General features: G+C 36.9%; 7 protein-coding genes across 7 annotated transcripts; 4 read left to right on the top strand and 3 right to left on the bottom strand.

The window, feature by feature from the left end:
* Positions 1-10: 10 nt before the first annotated feature.
* LOC135798020 (uncharacterized) lies at positions 11-11,093 on the bottom strand. The gene is made up of 4 exons (XM_065310676.1): positions 11,011-11,093; positions 5,476-5,742; positions 574-1,116; positions 11-489 (listed from the first exon to the last, which is right to left on the bottom strand). Exons 2-4 carry the CDS (start codon positions 5,736-5,738, stop codon positions 126-128), a joined length of 1,170 nt encoding a protein of 389 aa, XP_065166748.1. The 5' UTR covers positions 5,739-5,742; positions 11,011-11,093; the 3' UTR covers positions 11-125.
* On the top strand, positions 1,821-5,435 carry LOC135798021 (carbohydrate sulfotransferase 11-like). Its single transcript, XM_065310677.1, has 7 exons — positions 1,821-2,466; positions 2,520-2,768; positions 3,916-4,166; positions 4,231-4,486; positions 4,547-4,714; positions 4,775-4,929; positions 5,026-5,435. The coding sequence occupies exons 2-7, from the start codon at positions 2,601-2,603 to the stop codon at positions 5,132-5,134; spliced, it is 1,107 nt and encodes a 368-aa protein (XP_065166749.1). The 5' UTR covers positions 1,821-2,466; positions 2,520-2,600; the 3' UTR covers positions 5,135-5,435.
* On the top strand, positions 6,263-7,465 carry LOC135799473 (uncharacterized). Its single transcript, XM_065312593.1, has 3 exons — positions 6,263-6,875; positions 7,077-7,247; positions 7,353-7,465. Exons 1-3 carry the CDS (start codon positions 6,285-6,287, stop codon positions 7,452-7,454), a joined length of 864 nt encoding a protein of 287 aa, XP_065168665.1. The 5' UTR covers positions 6,263-6,284; the 3' UTR covers positions 7,455-7,465.
* Positions 7,590-9,629, top strand: LOC135799014 (putative gustatory receptor 28b). Its single transcript, XM_065312026.1, has 4 exons — positions 7,590-8,662; positions 8,712-8,882; positions 8,939-9,085; positions 9,472-9,629. Exons 1-3 carry the CDS (start codon positions 7,724-7,726, stop codon positions 9,062-9,064), a joined length of 1,236 nt encoding a protein of 411 aa, XP_065168098.1. The 5' UTR covers positions 7,590-7,723; the 3' UTR covers positions 9,065-9,085; positions 9,472-9,629.
* A 79-nt stretch (positions 11,094-11,172) lies between the features above and the next one.
* Cks30A (Cyclin-dependent kinase subunit 30A) lies at positions 11,173-12,020 on the bottom strand. The gene is made up of 2 exons (XM_065310678.1): positions 11,807-12,020; positions 11,173-11,739 (listed from the first exon to the last, which is right to left on the bottom strand). The coding sequence occupies exons 1-2, from the start codon at positions 11,893-11,895 to the stop codon at positions 11,556-11,558; spliced, it is 273 nt and encodes a 90-aa protein (XP_065166750.1). The 5' UTR covers positions 11,896-12,020; the 3' UTR covers positions 11,173-11,555.
* A 236-nt stretch (positions 12,021-12,256) lies between these two features.
* Positions 12,257-14,849, top strand: cactin (cactin, spliceosome C complex subunit). The gene is made up of 4 exons (XM_065310673.1): positions 12,257-12,389; positions 12,459-13,690; positions 13,752-14,503; positions 14,566-14,849. Exons 1-4 carry the CDS (start codon positions 12,376-12,378, stop codon positions 14,752-14,754), a joined length of 2,187 nt encoding a protein of 728 aa, XP_065166745.1. The 5' UTR covers positions 12,257-12,375; the 3' UTR covers positions 14,755-14,849.
* On the bottom strand, positions 14,717-16,889 carry LOC135798019 (sodium/hydrogen exchanger 9B2-like). Its single transcript, XM_065310675.1, has 6 exons — positions 16,460-16,889; positions 16,064-16,398; positions 15,818-15,993; positions 15,477-15,745; positions 15,164-15,409; positions 14,717-15,106 (listed from the first exon to the last, which is right to left on the bottom strand). Exons 1-6 carry the CDS (start codon positions 16,652-16,654, stop codon positions 14,873-14,875), a joined length of 1,455 nt encoding a protein of 484 aa, XP_065166747.1. The 5' UTR covers positions 16,655-16,889; the 3' UTR covers positions 14,717-14,872.
* Positions 16,890-17,207: the final 318 nt, after the last annotated feature.

Below are 17,207 nucleotides of genomic sequence, written 5' to 3' on the forward strand. Positions count from 1 at the left end.
TTAAAAATAGTTACTTAATAATCGATAATTATTAATTTTTATATCTTTACGACATGTTGTATTTTGTATTTGATGTATATAATAAATGTTTTCCATTTTTGTAAGTACTTCGTGTTTGTTTATTTTTATTTCGAAAGGTGTTGGTAGAGCAAATCAGTAGTCGATTCGTGCTGTGTTAGGGAATTTCGCATGGCGTGATATTGCTCGGTCACGTCGCATTCCGGCGAAATTTCCTTATTGCCGACAACATTCCGATGAAAATCGATAACGCTATCAATTTGTCGATGGAGGGATTCGGCGAATTTTTCCACGCTCGCATCGACGCGTTTCGGCGCCTGCGATTGCAAGTATGCCTGCGACGAGAAAATCTCATCCTCACAATCGCGGTTTGGTTTCACCAACTGCGATTTGCATTTCAAAGACATTATTGTTACGCCTTTCATGCTCGAATGCAAATGGTGGAGGACGCTGTGTAAATGTACTTTGTCCCTAAAAAAAATATATAAATAGTTTTTGTGATTAAATACAGGGTTTTAAAATAGGGTTAGTTTTAGTGTATGCAACCAATTATACCTGACATATAACTTCACCAAATTAATTTCATCTTGTTCATCAAAGTGATAAACTAAAAGACATCCATTCAAGTGTTCTGCGTTAGCATTGAGCAGAAACCATTTGTTAGTGTCAAGCACAACCTCTCGGAACATGCAGTCAATGACTAAGTAATCTCTGAGGACGCCCATTGGCAGTGTCATCGCGAGTTCTATCTCGACGCTGCAGGCCACCGCCGCGAGCATATCCTCTCGGCGGCCGTTAATTAAATGTATGTTTTTAATTTCGTGCGCGCCGCTGTTCATCTCCGCGGCGCTGATGCAAAACGCGCCTAGCTGCAGGCTGCATATGTTATCATCCGCCGCGTAGAACAGGACGACTTCTGCGGTGTACTTTTTCTGTCGCGCAAACGCTATCGATTCAAATGCGACGATTACGCGTATTTCGGTCGCTATTTTCGCTGGCGGTACGAACTTTTTCACATCGTTCGAGTAGATCGTTAGCGTGTACTGTGGTGCAATTATCGGCGACCATTTCAATGACATGTCGAAGTCCTTGTACATTCTGTGAACACACAAACAGAATTATATAAACAGGTAACGTTCTGGTACTTGTGTCACATAAATATTCATATTTTTGTTCTAAATTGAATAAATTACGTATTTTTAAAATTTAAATTATGCTATTCCGCAGTTTTAATTTATTAACTCAAAAACTATTTGAGATATTGTAGTTATTTTTTCAGTAGTTGGTTAACAATTAAATTCTACGTCTAATTGAAAAATATTATAAATATCTGATTGTTACAACAAAAGTTATAAACAATTAAAGTTATATTTTGTAAAAATTAAGAAAATTACCATAACTTTTTAGAAAAATGATCTAAAAACATTTCTGGAATATAATAAGATGCAGAATTTTCCACTGAATAAATTCCTGAAGAGATAAATCTAATAAGTTAATTAGTTTCCCAGATATTAACAAAAAACTGAAATTATTTCAAGACTCGCGCAAGAAGAATCCACCCATTAATTTACAACAGCGTTAATACTACTTTTACTCTAATTTCCTTCAAGATTTTCATATTACTTTTATAGTTAAAGAAAATAATCATAATAAATAAAATAATCTCTTAAATAAAACGAGTATAAAACGTTGCGCAGCATAGCGTTTAGCGAGAAAGGATGCAGAGCAGGAGCCGCGGCGAGCACAATAACGAGCGCATGCCCTCCGCAGTCCTGTGGCAGGATCGACCCGCTGCAGGACGGGACGGCGACGCACCGCAGTCACGCTCCCGCTGCGCCGCCGCCACGCCAGTCACGGGAAAACGCGCGAGCCCGCATCGGCTTTCTGCTCCTGCAGCCGCACATAACCTCGCGCCTCGAAAGTGCGCGATGTAGCCGCTCATCTCGCACGAGATCGCAGGCGAAAAGTCACACGGCCACGCGACACATCAACAATTACTAAACAATTAGTGAACGCGCGCGTAATGTAAACACCCGCAGTCCAACTAGCGGCACTGCGACAAGCTTATAATCAAAAATAACAAAGTTTCGCAATTCAATTAACACAAGTCTTCCAAAGTTACCTACTTGACGTTTTCAAAATTAATAATATTAATAACGTAATAGTAAATAAATATTTAAGCTCCGAGCCATTGCTGTAATCATAAGATAAAATTCCAAAAGAGCTAAAAACAAAAAATTAAAAATTAAAATAAAAAACAATCGTAAAATCAATTATATATAAATAAAAATATATAAAAGGTGCATTTTTATAACTAACCAAAGCTTCAACGTGCAATTATCATAGAATAGACATAAAACTAGAATATTTACATCATATACATCCCGGATAATAATAATACAATAATAAATATTACAACATTATCTAGTTTTACGCCTACAGCACAAGGTATTGCATTTATTTGTATTGGTTTAACAGTTCTAACCTCAATTGTTATCTAGTTAAATGTACACACGAGGGAGTACGCACGCGTGAGTGACGGCCGATGTCCGAGTGCATCACCCGAGGTGCGCGGACGAGTGATGCGATACAAAAAGCGTAAGCGAGTGGCCACGTGGAAAGTGATACGAAGATGCGTGATTTTCTTCACGGCGATCTGCGTGATACCGGTGCTACTGGTGCTGCTCGTTACGACAGATCAATATATGCGGCCGGTGCGCGCTGGAAAGTCCACATTCGATAGATCCGAGGTAAATGTTATAAACAATCATTCGAATTAAAAACAATAAAAAGCACATCTGGAGGTTTAATTGGGCTTAATTTGTCCTTGACATACAAATAGATTTAGATTCATCAGCAAATACGTTGATTGAAATTTATTTTGAAATAAAGTTTGAAGTTGCGGTTAAAATTTAATGTTTTTCATGATAATTTTTTGATAATTTGTTGGATTTTTATTAAATTAAGTTATTTATTTAATTAATCACTCAGTATATTAATTTATTTTCATTTAATAACGTTTTTTGTTAAAAAACAAAAATTTTGATTTAAAATGGAAATAAATAAATATTTCTGATAACTGTGGAGATATTAATAGATTTTGTGCAACTCATGTTTTATTACAATATATTCTCTATGTCATTTTGTGTTTTTGTGAACAATGTGCGTCTATGTGCTTGGACGACATCCAAATAATCACAAAGCGCTGCCTCCATCAAGCGTTCAATCTCAGCCTTTTGTTAAAGTTTATATTGAAAGCAGACGAAAGCAGAGCGAGGAAAATGCAGGACGGCACGCTATCGTGTTTTCCGATGCCGATCATATCTTAATACAACCATATATATATACAACATTCATGCATGTTTCAACTACCGAATTAATCGATAAGTAGGGCGGATATGTAAACCACGTGGAGTGCGTTTCAGCCTGCGAGTAGGTGTAACGCAGGGTACCAACACAAACTTCCACCAGCAAATGGTAATACTCGGGTATCTAAGGTCGAGATTAGTGCTTGGAACAAAGGGCAATTCTAAAATTAAATTCGCTTTTGCTTTCAATCGATATTTTCGCTTTTCTCGCCACGGAAGGCTTTATTCTGCACGATTAAAACCGGAAGTGACCATTTCTCAACGTCGGCAACATCTTCGCCGATTTATTGCTGCAATTTTTTACTACGGGCTCTTCAAATGCCTGCGCGCAAAGTGCTTTATGACAAATTTTCAGATTTATAGTTGTTTTTATATAGTCGCCAAACTTTCCTGCTGTGAGACGCCATTAAGACACATAATAAAACATACAAAAGAAAAAAGAAAAGAAAAAGAACCACGCAACATAAATTTCTATTAAACGTTTACACAGAAAAAAGTTTTTAACTAAATCATAATTAAATCACTTTAGCACGGCCGTTTGGATGTATTATCACACCGAGTCGCGAAAAATATGACCGCAGTTGAGGAGCGTCTATTGCAACGTAAAGCGTACCTGCGTAGGATGTGCTCTCACATGGGTCTTGACATTGAAGCGAATGATACCCTGCATAAACCTAATCCATGGGAGTTCCTCATTAACAAGCAACACCATCTCATCTGGTGTAACGTGTTCAAAGCAGCCAGTACTTCATGGATGTACAATTTTAATGTACTGGCGGGGTGAGTGAAGTGCAGCAGAGAAAAAAGAATTTTTTTATTTTTTGAACGCGCGTTCCATTTCTAGATATAATCCACAATTTTTGAAGAAAACCAAACAAGTGCCTCTAAATCTCGCCAGGCAGAGATACCCCCGTCCCAGCCTTGCAGAACTGCGCAGCGCGTTCAGGACTTCGATCTCCTTCCTCATCGTGCGCCATCCGCTCGAACGGCTGTTATCCGGTTACAACGACAAAATTCAATACTCCCTGCCGCACACTTATCACCGAAAATTGGGCAACGAAATTATACAAAAGTATCGCTCCACTAAGACAAAATTAACAGTAAATTACCTTCAATTCCTTCAAAAAACCCACAAAAATCATAAAAATATTTTTGTTTAGGGAAAATTAAAAGTTCAACGGTATCCATCATTCCCCGAATTCGTCGCTTATATATTAGATCAGGCGAAAAACGAGCAGCCAATGGACATGCATTGGACGCCGATTACGAAATTCTGCACGCCGTGTCAATTCGACTTTGATGTCATTGCGCACACGGAAACCCTGCAGGTAAAATAAAATAAATAAAATGTTTGTATTCCACCACGCGCGCGTGTATGTATGCTGCAGGAGGATCAAGAATATCTCATCCAAAAAGCGGGTCTTCAGGACGTCATAAAACCCGAGTGGAGAAACGTCGGCCATGGTTATACTGCCAAGAAGGTCGAGCAGCAGTATTCCCAGCTGACGCGTTCACAAATTTTACAACTATATCACATTTATAGGTAAGCCAAGTAAAAGCGCATAATTCACCGTGTAACATGTAAAATTCATTAAATTTCTGCCATTCTTTACGTGTATGTTACAATTTTAAAAAACAGATACGACTTTGAGCTCTTCAATTATTCACTGCAAGGATATTTAGACGTCGCGCAACCCGACAAGGATCCCTCCGACCTGCTCGCCGCCATTACGATGAAGAAGCTATGAGGCAGGCAACCAACATGACATGTATGCAATGTAGTACAGCTACCAAGTAATAAAAAACGCAATAAAACTACATATAAACCAGAAAAACTAATAAAATACCGTGAAATATTTTGTTGGGAACTAAGCTATTCGTAATAAAAGTTAACTTGCTCATTGAATAGTCGATAGGGTTATGTTTTGCAAGAAATTGTGATACTTAGAGTGAGTACAATCCTAATTACTATATTAACGTAGCCATTAAGCGACTATCAAACTTTTTAAACCTCAATATCGAGATAAATAAACAAGTTGTTATAAGTTACGCATGTTTTTCTTTCGATACGAACCCTTTTAATACTTACATTGTGGAATCTAGAGTGGCGACATCTACAATAAAGCACCACTTTCCATTGTGGTATCGCTTACACACCGAGCGTACAATTAACCTATCTTTGTCGCTTTTCATGGCCTCCGCGTCGACAATGGAACACTTTGCGTCGGCGATTGTAGTGCGTAGCTGTTGATTCGCATCTTGAACACTCTTCAACTTGCACGATAGGAAGTTATTCAATGGATTGTCCTTCAAAATGTCATCACAATCGATATCCATTGACATATCCATCATTAAACTGAAATAACCAGCAAAGAACACAATTTAATTATAATTAGAAGTTCGTATCGCTCTTCCAACATCAATAAACACTCATTAAAATATGTTTACCAAATTGGTCTGCGATACAAACAATATTAACTTATTGTAGACTTAACCAGCATTAAACTAAGACGTTTTTTGAAGTTCCGGATAAAAATGACGAGTAAATATATTAAAAGTTCGGAATATTTTGTTTGGTTTGGTAAAGTTTTCGGAATTTCCATGTTTGATTTAACAAGTCATGGTAATGATTACTTTGATTGTTTATACGCGGTGCCTTCACTTGCATTCTACGCGTATGTTTGTTATCGTGCTTTTCTTGATCTGCAAGGATACAAATCGTCTGAGATTGACTCTGATATGCCATCGACAGCTATCAGTCTTCTCATGTTGCAACATTTTCTATCGTTGTACTTCAAAGTGGTTTATTTTTATCTACGGCGGAAGACATTCAAGGCCGCGTTTTTCAAAGTGCACAAACTAAACGAATTCTTGAAGCTGCGTGAAGAGGACTACACAATGGAGATTTTGAGAGTTGTTGGGACTTTGTGCATTGCAATCGCTTTGAATTCCTATGTGGAATTGTATACGGCTTCATCAATATGGATTATTCTTGTGCATCAATTGTTTTATTTCGTGAACTATGTTGAAATTACTTTGACGTATAAAATGTTGAATGAATTGTCGAAACAATGCCGGAGTATTAATGAGCATCTACAGAAGAGAATCAGTTTTCTGGCGTTGGATAAAATTCAACCGAAAGGTAAAATCTGGAATGAATTGTTGGATGTGAAGAAGTTACGCGAGAGCGAGAAAGATTCCTTTTTTGATAGCGCGTATGAAATGGCCGAAGCTCATTTGGCTATCGGGCAAATTGCGACTGAAATCAACACGGTTTTCGGCGTGTCTGTTCTGGTTGCAGTGTTGAGTGATTTTACGATGTTGACCTGCACCACTGTCACGTTCTGCCAAGACATTCGCCAGCTTTTAAACCTTGGAAAGGTTAACTATGGAATTATGCTGAAAGCTTTCAATAATGCATTTCACGATGCGCTTATTTTAACCAAAGAATGTTATAGTATTTATTATTGGACCAAACTTAAGAAAACTGTAAGTATATTCCTCTAAATAACTAAATTTGAAGGTTTTATTAATTTTGCAAATACGTAAAGTCAAATCATAGGGAATATTTTATAATATGCAACCAACTATACATAAACATGACGTCGGTTAGTTTTTATAATACAAAAATAGATTCTTGATGCAAATATTAACTTTAACTTTGTCTGTTTACATAATTTTGATTAATAGCTAAAGGCCACAATAACATGTTTGCATAAAATGTGGAATACGCTCGCAAAGCACAACGAGATCGACGAGAAATCCAATTATTTACAATTGCTCATCGTGCAATTATTCAACGGCATGCCGAATTTTTCAACCTTCGGTATCATCATCATTGATTGGCCGTTAATTATCTACGTGAGTCTTGATAATCATGTTGATGCTCATATCATGTTTGCTATTGTTGTGCATCGCACAGAATCAATACGGGTTTAAATTATTAATGCTGATATAACATTCTAGGTCATCTCATCTGCCGCCACGTATGTTGTTATTATAATGCAATTCGAATTAGCTACTGAAGTTCAACCGAATCCTATTCGGAACGCTACAATAACACATTAATCACACAGCGAAAAAAAACAGAGAAATACTATATTTTATTCACTAGAGTGAAAAACTATGATTAATCATTTTAAATGTTTGTTTAATTTGATGATGAACGTAAAATAATTAATTTCTGGCGTAAACACGGTGGTAAATGAAAATATTGTAAAATTAATGCATTAAACGTCAATTTGTTTGTTGTCGTTCACAAGAAACACAATAATAACAACTTGATACGTTCATATTAATAGCAAGTAGATACATAAATATTCTATTGTGAGTTAAACATGTCAAAGCGAAGTTGTTACGTGAAAAGTTTCGATTCAATACTATTTCTGGGCGCATTCATCGGCGTCTCGCAATTTTCGCTCGCCAATTCAAAATGTCTGAGCCGATTCAGTTCGATTCTATTCATACCCTTTCTGGCGTCATTTATCTACTTGAGTTTGGCCAGTTACCACTTCAACACCAGCGAAATGCTGCAGGAGGAAGTGGTGATTCTGTCGTACGGCATCTGGACTGTATTCTGCGTCAATTTGCTCGCAACGCTGAGCAGATTTCCCTATTATTTCGCTGTGCGTTGCCTCTTCAAGCGCGTAATTCTAGACGTGAATGAAATCAATAAGCGGCTCCGCATGCAACCGAAATACACGAAGAATACGTTGAAAATGTGGATGGTTTTCTTCGTTTTTACCAGCGCCAATGCAATGGTGCGATGGTGTGCCGATATGCATTGGTCCATCAAATTGGCTATCTTCGCTGGGAATTTGATGTATTATTGTGAGAACATGTTCGCGTACAAGATACTCAATGAAATGGCATTACAATGTGAGCGAATACACGCACTCATGTTCGAAGGGTTGCAATTCGTACAAGATGAACATAATAGGCAACTCAAAGTACAAGCACAGCATGCACAACAGAAGGTACACAGAGTTGCCTATCTTGAAAAGTTTCAGGACTTGACTCAAATACATCTGGAGATTTGTCAATGTGCAAAGAAAGCGAATAATTTATTTGGTGCACCGATTATGTCACTGTTTATTTTGGATTTTGCAGTGGTAACTCTCACATTGTACGACGTGTGTAATGGTATTGTCGATTTAGATTTAACTACTTATGATCAACTACAATTGCTTATGATTCTTGGGAATTGTCTGCAGATTGTGATAATATTCGCTAGAATAATTATTTCTATTTATTCATGGACACATCTAGATAAAAAGGTACCATTAAAAACAGTAAATAATAAAAATAATAAAAAATAATTTTTAGTTGAAAGAAACAGTACTCAACGTTCATAAACTCTGGAACATCTTATCGATTAATAATCAAATCGGGAAGTGGGCCGGATGCATTCAGTTGACGACGATACAACTGTCAAACGCGATTCCGCAGTTCAGCGCGTCCGGCATAGTCGATATCGATTGGCCGGCCATCATTTCGGTGAGCAGGGAATATTAATAAAACGCTTAACACTCTTTAATACTGCATTGTTTCAGATTATATCGGCCGCATCCACATACGTGGTGATATTAATACAATTCGGTTCGATTAAGCGCCATATTGTGAGTGGTGAAGCTGGTGGAGGCGCGCCGCCATCACAAACAATATTATTCCCTGCATAAACAAGCAACAAAAAATTTTATGTGTGTAATATTTATTATAATGTCTGTTATTTTATTAATGTTAACTCTAGATGATCATATAAAGAGTGTAGAGTGTAATTAAATGTTTGTATAACATTTGTGGTAGTCTTTAAAACAACATCTTTGTAAAAATGGCTGCATTTTATTCTATTCACTTTATTAAAAAATATTTCAACGAATGGTTAATTACAAGTAAATTTTCGAGTGGTGGACGATTTCATGTTGCATTTAACGTTATTTCAATAATTATATTTTTTATTTTATTTGTTTATGGTTTTATAAGTGAAAATTCAATTATTGGTGGACGGTACGTAGGAAAAAATAATTAAAAAAATATTTGCTATTTTTTTACTAATTTGACATAAATCCACTAAATCCAATTCCAGATACAATTTTATTTCATCAATGCGTTTCTACGTGCAAGCATTCGTGTGCCCAATACTCTTCATTCAAGTATCAATAACCACAACACTCTTCCGTGGCCAGTACCTCTCCGCATTTGAAATTCTACGCGAGAACGACGCGAAACTAAAACTAATCGAAGTTGTGCCCCGGATCAAATACCAGCCAACAATCGCAATTTACATGCTACTCTTCTTGAGCGCCTCCGCTGCACTCACCGCCGACATTCATTACTTCAGCGACAAGTACGTATGGCCCTACTTTGCATGCCAGTATATTCCATCGCTGGTGATCGCTGTTTATGTGCTAACAATCGCAATGCTTATGGATATGTGCGGTGATAAGTTCGAAGCGATTAATGTTTACCTGCAGCAGTTTACCATGAATGATGAGAAGATAATTAAGAAGTATTATCTCAATAAACGGTCGGAATATCCGCCGAAATTGCTTGAATTGTTTCCGAATCATCGTGTTACTATATTCCAGATGGTTTTTAATATTTTTGATGCGTATGTTGATAATGTGCGGTTGTTGAATTCGTTGTTTGGGTTTGATCTGGTTGTGTTTTTGGTGATTGTCACTGTGGATATTTTATCATTTGTTTATGATGTCTGTATGGATATTGGGCAGTATATCAATGGCTATTCCATGCCGATGAGGTCTATTTATGCAATTGAGTATTGGTCGGTTGTGTGGATGTTTGCTTTGATTGTTCTAATCGATTCTTCGTCAGAATTGATGCGCAAATCGAATCAAACACGGTATTTTTTACATCAACTTAGAAATTTGTATCCTAAGTTGGAGAAACATGTAAATTGTCTTTAAAACAATTTTAAACTGGGTAATAAATATAAATTTTCAGACGGAAATGTTTTCTTTGCAACTTTTACATTCGACGTTGGATATTACTGCAGCAAGATTTCTTACTATACACTGGGGAATTATTTATAAGGTAATAATTAAACTATTTTTAAATATTTTGTTAATTTTGTTGCATTTTTTTAGCTTGTGAGTACCTGGATTACTTATATCATTATATTTGTTCAGTTAGATAATGAAGCAGATATAAATAGCAATTTTGCTGATACTACAGAGCTAACTAACGAACTATATTAATTATGATCCTAATCTTTTTCAAATTTAGTATTAACATTGAATGATATTCAATGTTACAGTTTTATTTGCGGATTGAAGTTTAAAACGTAAATTTAAGCGGCAATTATTCATTTATTATCAGAAATTTAACTAGTATTAGATATATTTTATTACCATTGCACACTGTCTTGAATTTGATACGGATTGATTAAGTTGTTTAGGAGATATTAACGAAAAACTAAACTTGTAGTTCGTTAATTTCAAACTGCCGGTAACGCTGTATTCTAACCTTCACGCATCAAGTTTCACCGCCAAATCACATGTGCTTTGCGTTTGCCGCAACTTTTGAACATGAACACCGTTTGAGAATCATATAATATCTCTACACACTAAATAAATAGTTTAATTGTTTAAAAATCTATTCATACCTTCAAAGTACAGCACTGGGAAGATGTGTACAATGGAAATTTACTCACAAAACCAAGAACACGAACTTGTAGGTTAAAAGGTTCTTTTTTTAATGCTAACAAATTGCAATCATTTCATAAGTTTTATAAATAAGATATGTATTTCGTAAATAATTGACTGTATTGTACACATGTAAAACTTTATTTATTTATTCAGTAATATATAACAGCCACAAATGCTAAACCTTATCTTATAGATACATATTAGATAAAACTAAAATAGTTACATCAACTTCTCACTTACATTAACAAAAACATCTGCAGATCATTTTGAAAGCCAGCTATCATGATGAATTAGCAATAGACAGGCATAAACTGTCCAGTATACAGAATAAAATAAAAGTAAGGCACAATTACTAATGCTACTAGTGACTGTGGTATAAAATTGCAACAATAGCATCAACTACAAATTAAATAGACAATTGTCATATGCAAGAATAAAGTGCTAAGAAATATTTGAGAGGTTTTGATTAAATAGATATATACAACATTATTGAACAGACAACCTATTCATGTGGTGGAGGAGTAGTAATTTTACGCTTGAAGAGTAGAATATGTGGCTCTGGTGAATGTGTCATGTAGTGGATCCAGCCGCGACTCTGCTGAACCCCAATGCTTCGCCATTCTGTCTCGGACATTAGGTGAGTCTTTGGAATCAGCTTCACCAATTCACGGGGTAAAACTACATGTCTGTTGAAGATTAAGATTAATGTTATACACTGATGCAGAAGCAAACAAAGTGGAAATTAACACTTACCGGTATTCGTACTCCTCATCGTAATACTTATCGGAATAATAAATATTCTTGTTCATACTTTCGACTAGTTCTTGACGTTCTAAGTTCATGGATGATGGTTTAAGAGTGCGGAGGATCTTATCCTCCAATGGCAGTTACACAAAGAAAAATAATACAATGCTGCCGGCTGGAATGCTGACTGTGCTGACTCGTGTGTGGATTTGACCGTTATATTTTCGGAAATTTGATCTGTCACGCATGCGCCCCGAGTTTATACGAAAGCGTTTTTTGTTTAAATCTTGTTTTTTACAAACGTTCTTATAAATTAGTGCATTTTATACTATTTAATAAACAAAATATTGTTTCAATTTTGTTTAAATACATAGCAATAAATAAATAGAATAAATAATAACGCTTTTAATTTCAGTGGTTCGGGTTCGCTCGTCTTTTTAAAACGATTCGGTAAACGAACTGCTCCGAACACTTGTTGGCGAAAGATTGAAGGCCGCATAACCTAAAATAAATCGTTTGTTATACGAGTGTGTTTGTGGTGATTTATTTATAAAATAACATTGTTAATAATAAATACAATGCCCAGAACAAGGTATGTTTATTATTAACATTTATATATAAATGATTTTATTCTAATTTCAATGTTCTTGTAACATTTTAGAGAAAGAAGTGTAAGTCCACAATACAAATCATCAAGCAGAAGAGATAAAACGAAATCACGACCTTCTCGGCGCTCAAGATCAACTTCCCGCAACAAAAAAGACACCTATAAATCTCGTGACGATAAGCGTTCGTATTCACGTAAGTCAAAAAACGATTCAAAAGAAAAATCTAAATCTAGAAGTAAAGACCACAAAAGCAGAAGAAAACATGATTCAAGTAGTAGTTCAAGTAGATCAAACTCCAGCAGCAGCTCAAATAGTTCCAAGAGTTCATCATCTAATAGTTCCTTAGAATTGCTAGAAAAATTAAAAGCAGAAAGATTAAGAGTAGAAGAGGAAAAGAAAAAACGTAAAGAATTAATGAAGCTAAATGAAACGCCAGAAGAGAAACGTTTGCGTCGTTTAAAGAAAAAAGAAGCAAAAGAACGCTCACGGAAAGAGCGCATGGGCTGGGATAATGAATACCTACACTACACAAACACAGACAATCCTTTTGGGGATGGCAATCTACTGAGTACATTTGTCTGGACAAAGAAATTAAGCAAAGAAGGCTTGATTGATGCCAGTCATGAAGAGTTAGAATTACGCAATCGTCATAAACAGGAAGAAAACAAACGTGAACTTGAGAAGGTGAAGAAACGTCGTCAGGAACGCGAACTTGAACGTCAACAACGCGAAGATGAAATGCAATTGATGCAGCGTAATAAAGAAGCAGCACAATTTGAGGAATGGGAACGACAGGAAGACCAGTTTCATTTGGAACAAGCTCGTCTACGTTCACACATTCGTATTCAAGATGGTCGCGCCAAACCGATTGATCTGCTCGCGAAATATATCAACACTGAAGAGGAAGTGGACGCAGTGGAAATGCATGAACCTTACACCTACTTAAATGGCTTACAGGTGAAAGATTTAGAAGATTTAGTCGAGGATATCAAGGTTTATAAGGAATTAGAACGTGGTAAGAATTTAGATTATTGGAATGATATTACTGTTATTGTGCAAGATGAGTTGCATAAGTTACGGAAACTAATTCGGCAAAATGAGTATGAAATGATGATTAGAAGGGAGGGTATTCATCAAGCGGTTGAAAAAGATGTCACGAATGTTTTTAAAGGCAAAACGACAGCACAACTAGCGCAGCTGCAGAAGAGTATTGAGGATAAGATTAATAGCAAGTCAGATGGGCTGGATATTGGGTATTGGGAGTCGCTGTTGTCGCAATTGAAAGGTAAGCACAAAACAAAATGGCGTCGTTAAGAAATTTACTTAATAAACTATTAATTTTACAGCTCACATGGCTAGAGCACGTCTTCGTGATCGTCACCAAGAAAACCTACGCAAAAAACTGGAACTTCTCAAAGCTGAACAAGCGGTAACTATTCCTATACCAACAGAAATTCCAAGATCCCCCAAAAATCCACTTCCTACTTCCGAAACAACCGAACCAGGTCCAAGTTCCAGTGCTGTCCAACCCGATGAAGAATCACCCATTCACAATGAATCCTCCCAACACGGCAGTACAACCAGCGTCGATAATGATAACGAGAACGAAACAAACGATGATCCTAGTGAATCCTACCTTCGAGAAAGTTTTGATTCCTACGAATCAGGCGGTTACAGTCCGAAATATTTATCTCCAAATGATTTAGACCCTGGTACAATAGTCGTGTCAGAAAGTGACGACTATAAACGTTTAGAATACGCTCGTGGAAGAGTACAAGGCACAGCAAATCAAAACGAAAATGTTGTGTCAAAGGAAGAGTTGTTACTTATCCGAGAGGCTCGTAAAGGAATGGACAATGACGAGGCACAATTTTCAGTTGAGACTTCATTGGACAGTCAAGTATATCTATGGTCGGATAAGTACAGACCTCGAAAACCTAGGTACTTCAATCGTGTACACACAGGCTTCGAATGGAATAAGTACAATCAAACACATTATGATATGGATAATCCGCCGCCGAAAATTGTACAGGGATATAAGTTTAATATTTTCTATCCGGATTTGATTGATAAGAATAAGACACCGGAGTATTTCTTGGTAAGTTTTTCATAATTTTGTCATTGTGGAATAAATATTAATGTTTTTTGTTGTTTTTACAGACACCTTGCCCTGAAAATCGTGAATTTGCTATTTTACGGTTTCATGCTGGTCCGCCTTACGAAGATATTGCTTTCAAAATAGTCAGCAGGGAATGGGAATATTCCTACAAACGAGGATTCAGGTGTCAGTTTCATAACAACATATTTCAGCTGTGGTTCCATTTCAAACGCTACAGATACAGGAGATGATCATTGTATATGATCACTGTAAGTATCCGGCGTTTTATTTTTATTTAAATGGAATTTAATACAATTGTATATAAAATATATCTTTTGAAAATTGAGTTTTTGAGGTAGATTTAAGTACTTAAGTAGCAGTTTCGTGGTTTTCCTGAGGAGCAGCCGCTGGAATGGTGTCCAAGAAGTTTCCTTCGCTTTTGTGAAGAAACTTTGGGCCCAAACGCATGATAAGAATAGCGCCGATTGGTGATGTGATTAAAATTGACATCACCGCTACGATTACCATAGTATTCGCGAATGTTGTAAATGTGGGGTCGTCGTTGTCCCTTGCGAGGTCTAAAGCCATTGGTCCCAACGCGGCCTAATGAAAAATAGTGAATATTTTGTTTTTAATTTAATTTTATTACGATATGTTTACCTGAACCGTAGCTTTTGGTATCCAACACGTCGCGACGAATATATGTTCCTTCAAATTGAAGTTAGTGCATTGCGTGCATGCAAACGAAACAACCATTCGTATTATCAGTGCGGCGGTCATTGCGATCGTGCCGTACAAGACTGTATCACCTTCAAGGACAGAAAAGTTGATTTCCATGCCGATTAAACCGAATGATATCGGTTCGAAGAACTTCCACAGCAAGATAAAGTTCATTCTCACAGGATTCTGCAATAATTTTGTGTTTTAACATTTTAGACATTGTTTTTTTAGTGATAGATACGAATTAACTTACATTATTGTCCCAACCTTCGGACCGCCATTTTAAACTTGCAACAAACGCAGCTACGATACATCCGAGAGCACCTGCTCCACCGTAACCGATAGCATCACTTCCCAAAGCGGATAGTACACACCCAGAACTCAAAAGTAAAGTTCTCAGGGTTACGGCATATTCGTGTTTTACATTCGGTACGTAGGAACACACCAAACCCCAAATAATTCCGTAAGTCAACCCGAGAGCCAACACAATCGGTCCGTGTAATACCTGCATTAACAGAGTACCTACACAAATAATTATAGGTAGTATGCTTTACTTTTTAAAAACATGTTAAGAGTTTTTTGAAAGTGATTTACCGGTGCTAAAGATCACCCCAATAAGTATTCCGAACAACGCGATGCAAATGATGTCGTTGAAGGTAGACGCCGCGATGACCAACGTGTGGATACCCTTGTCGACCCCGTATCCTTCATCTTGCAGTTGGAAGAGGCATGGAATGATCACCGCCGGTGAGACCGCTGCCAACAATAGTCTGCCCGGGAACCAGGCATACTATTTTTCAACATCTTGTTGTTCTTAGTTAACTTACACGTAGGCCCTACCCAAGAAGTGCCGACCAGATGAGTGGTAAGTCCAGGAGGTAGTACCCTGTCAGCGTGAGAGCTCCTACTTCAGCAGCGACGGGAACAATCGATAAGTTGAGAATCATCCCGGTAAGTTTCTTCAGCGCCTTGGGATCTAGCCCTAAACCGGCTGGAAGCATTATGTTTACCAGTGCTAATTGTCGAAGAACGGCTGCAAACTTTCGATATCCGCCGGAAATTTCAAGAAAGTTTACATTTCTTAAGAGAACTCCCATTAACAACATGCCAATCATGGGTGGTAAGCGTGCTTGGCCAAAAATATACCCAACTATTTTTGCTGATATAAACAGCACCTAAAGCATAGCATATTTAATCAGTTATTGACGCCAAAATAGTTTTTATATAATTACTTACCGCTAAACTAAATAGTTGGCTATGAATTCCAATAATTTCATTGCCGAATAACGCATAACCAACTGCCCAAAGCATTAAAACTATCAGGGCTAATGCGGGTACGTGCGAAAATTCTTTCCAAATGTTACTGAGGCGATCCTTGTGCGAAGGACGCGCATCAAACGTACCATATGCCAACGATGCAGAATTCGACATGATTGCGATAAATTGGTATAAGTAAACACTTTTCGATCAAGTCTCGTGGTTTGTTGGAGCACGCACTATCGACAATCAATGAACAAGCACTAATCACGCACTTATAGTGCGATGCGCACGAGCCACAAGTCGGACAACAACTGAACGCGTCGACTATAAATAGATAAGTATGTTTATTCACGACATGAAACGCAATCTGGAAAAAATGCCGCGATAATGAGCCTGAAAATTAAACGTCTGCATGTTAATTTTCATTATGGCCACAAACTACGTATGCGGCAGACAGAATTTTATTATTAGTATTATTATTATTGTGCAACATTGGGTAACGATTCAACAATTCAATTGAATGTTAATTGATACAATTTGATGGTCAACTTTTATGAACATGGGGAATGTAGATTACCAACGAAAAATATTTATTTGCGTATATAATTAATTCATAAGTCATAACAATGTCACCCATTCCGTATAAGTTGGTGCTAATTAAAATCATCACATGGTAATATACGTATTTTTTATTTGTCGGATGAGCTAACGTTTATTTGTGAGT

Source organism: Atheta coriaria, unplaced genomic scaffold (genome assembly GCF_025399875.1).
Source record: "Atheta coriaria isolate IRGN ID8LTWV9N9 unplaced genomic scaffold, Caltech_Dcor_3.1 hic_scaffold_9_pilon, whole genome shotgun sequence".
Classification (NCBI taxonomy): Eukaryota; Metazoa; Arthropoda; class Insecta; order Coleoptera; family Staphylinidae; genus Dalotia; species Dalotia coriaria.

Coding starts and splice junctions, on each gene's coding strand:
- LOC135798021 (XM_065310677.1), top strand. CDS start 2,601: ATGCGATACAAAAAGCGTAAGCGAGTGGCCACGTGGAAAGTGATACGA. Junction 4,487..4,546: donor CCACTAAGACAAAATTAACA/GTAAATTACCTT, acceptor ATTTTTGTTTAG/GGAAAATTAAAAGTTCAACG. Junction 4,715..4,774: donor CGCACACGGAAACCCTGCAG/GTAAAATAAAAT, acceptor TGTATGCTGCAG/GAGGATCAAGAATATCTCAT.
- cactin (XM_065310673.1), top strand. Junction 13,691..13,751: donor GCTGTTGTCGCAATTGAAAG/GTAAGCACAAAA, acceptor TTAATTTTACAG/CTCACATGGCTAGAGCACGT. Junction 14,504..14,565: donor AGACACCGGAGTATTTCTTG/GTAAGTTTTTCA, acceptor TTGTTTTTACAG/ACACCTTGCCCTGAAAATCG.
- Cks30A (XM_065310678.1), bottom strand. CDS start 11,895: ATGAACTTAGAACGTCAAGAACTAGTCGAAAGTATGAACAAGAATATT. Junction 11,740..11,806: donor GATGAGGAGTACGAATACCG/GTAAGTGTTAAT, acceptor AATCTTCAACAG/ACATGTAGTTTTACCCCGTG.
- LOC135799014 (XM_065312026.1), top strand. CDS start 7,724: ATGTCAAAGCGAAGTTGTTACGTGAAAAGTTTCGATTCAATACTATTT. Junction 8,663..8,711: donor GGACACATCTAGATAAAAAG/GTACCATTAAAA, acceptor AATAATTTTTAG/TTGAAAGAAACAGTACTCAA. Junction 8,883..8,938: donor ATTGGCCGGCCATCATTTCG/GTGAGCAGGGAA, acceptor GCATTGTTTCAG/ATTATATCGGCCGCATCCAC.
- LOC135798020 (XM_065310676.1), bottom strand. CDS start 5,738: ATGATGGATATGTCAATGGATATCGATTGTGATGACATTTTGAAGGAC. Junction 1,117..5,475: donor GCCACTCTAGATTCCACAAT/GTAAGTATTAAA, acceptor GTGTGTTCACAG/AATGTACAAGGACTTCGACA. Junction 490..573: donor TTGGTGAAGTTATATGTCAG/GTATAATTGGTT, acceptor TATTTTTTTTAG/GGACAAAGTACATTTACACA.
- LOC135799473 (XM_065312593.1), top strand. CDS start 6,285: ATGGAGATTTTGAGAGTTGTTGGGACTTTGTGCATTGCAATCGCTTTG. Junction 6,876..7,076: donor GGACCAAACTTAAGAAAACT/GTAAGTATATTC, acceptor TTTGATTAATAG/CTAAAGGCCACAATAACATG. Junction 7,248..7,352: donor ATTGGCCGTTAATTATCTAC/GTGAGTCTTGAT, acceptor ATAACATTCTAG/GTCATCTCATCTGCCGCCAC.
- LOC135798019 (XM_065310675.1), bottom strand. CDS start 16,654: ATGTCGAATTCTGCATCGTTGGCATATGGTACGTTTGATGCGCGTCCT. Junction 15,410..15,476: donor CCGAAGGTTGGGACAATAAT/GTAAGTTAATTC, acceptor AAATTATTGCAG/AATCCTGTGAGAATGAACTT. Junction 15,107..15,163: donor TACCAAAAGCTACGGTTCAG/GTAAACATATCG, acceptor ATTTTTCATTAG/GCCGCGTTGGGACCAATGGC.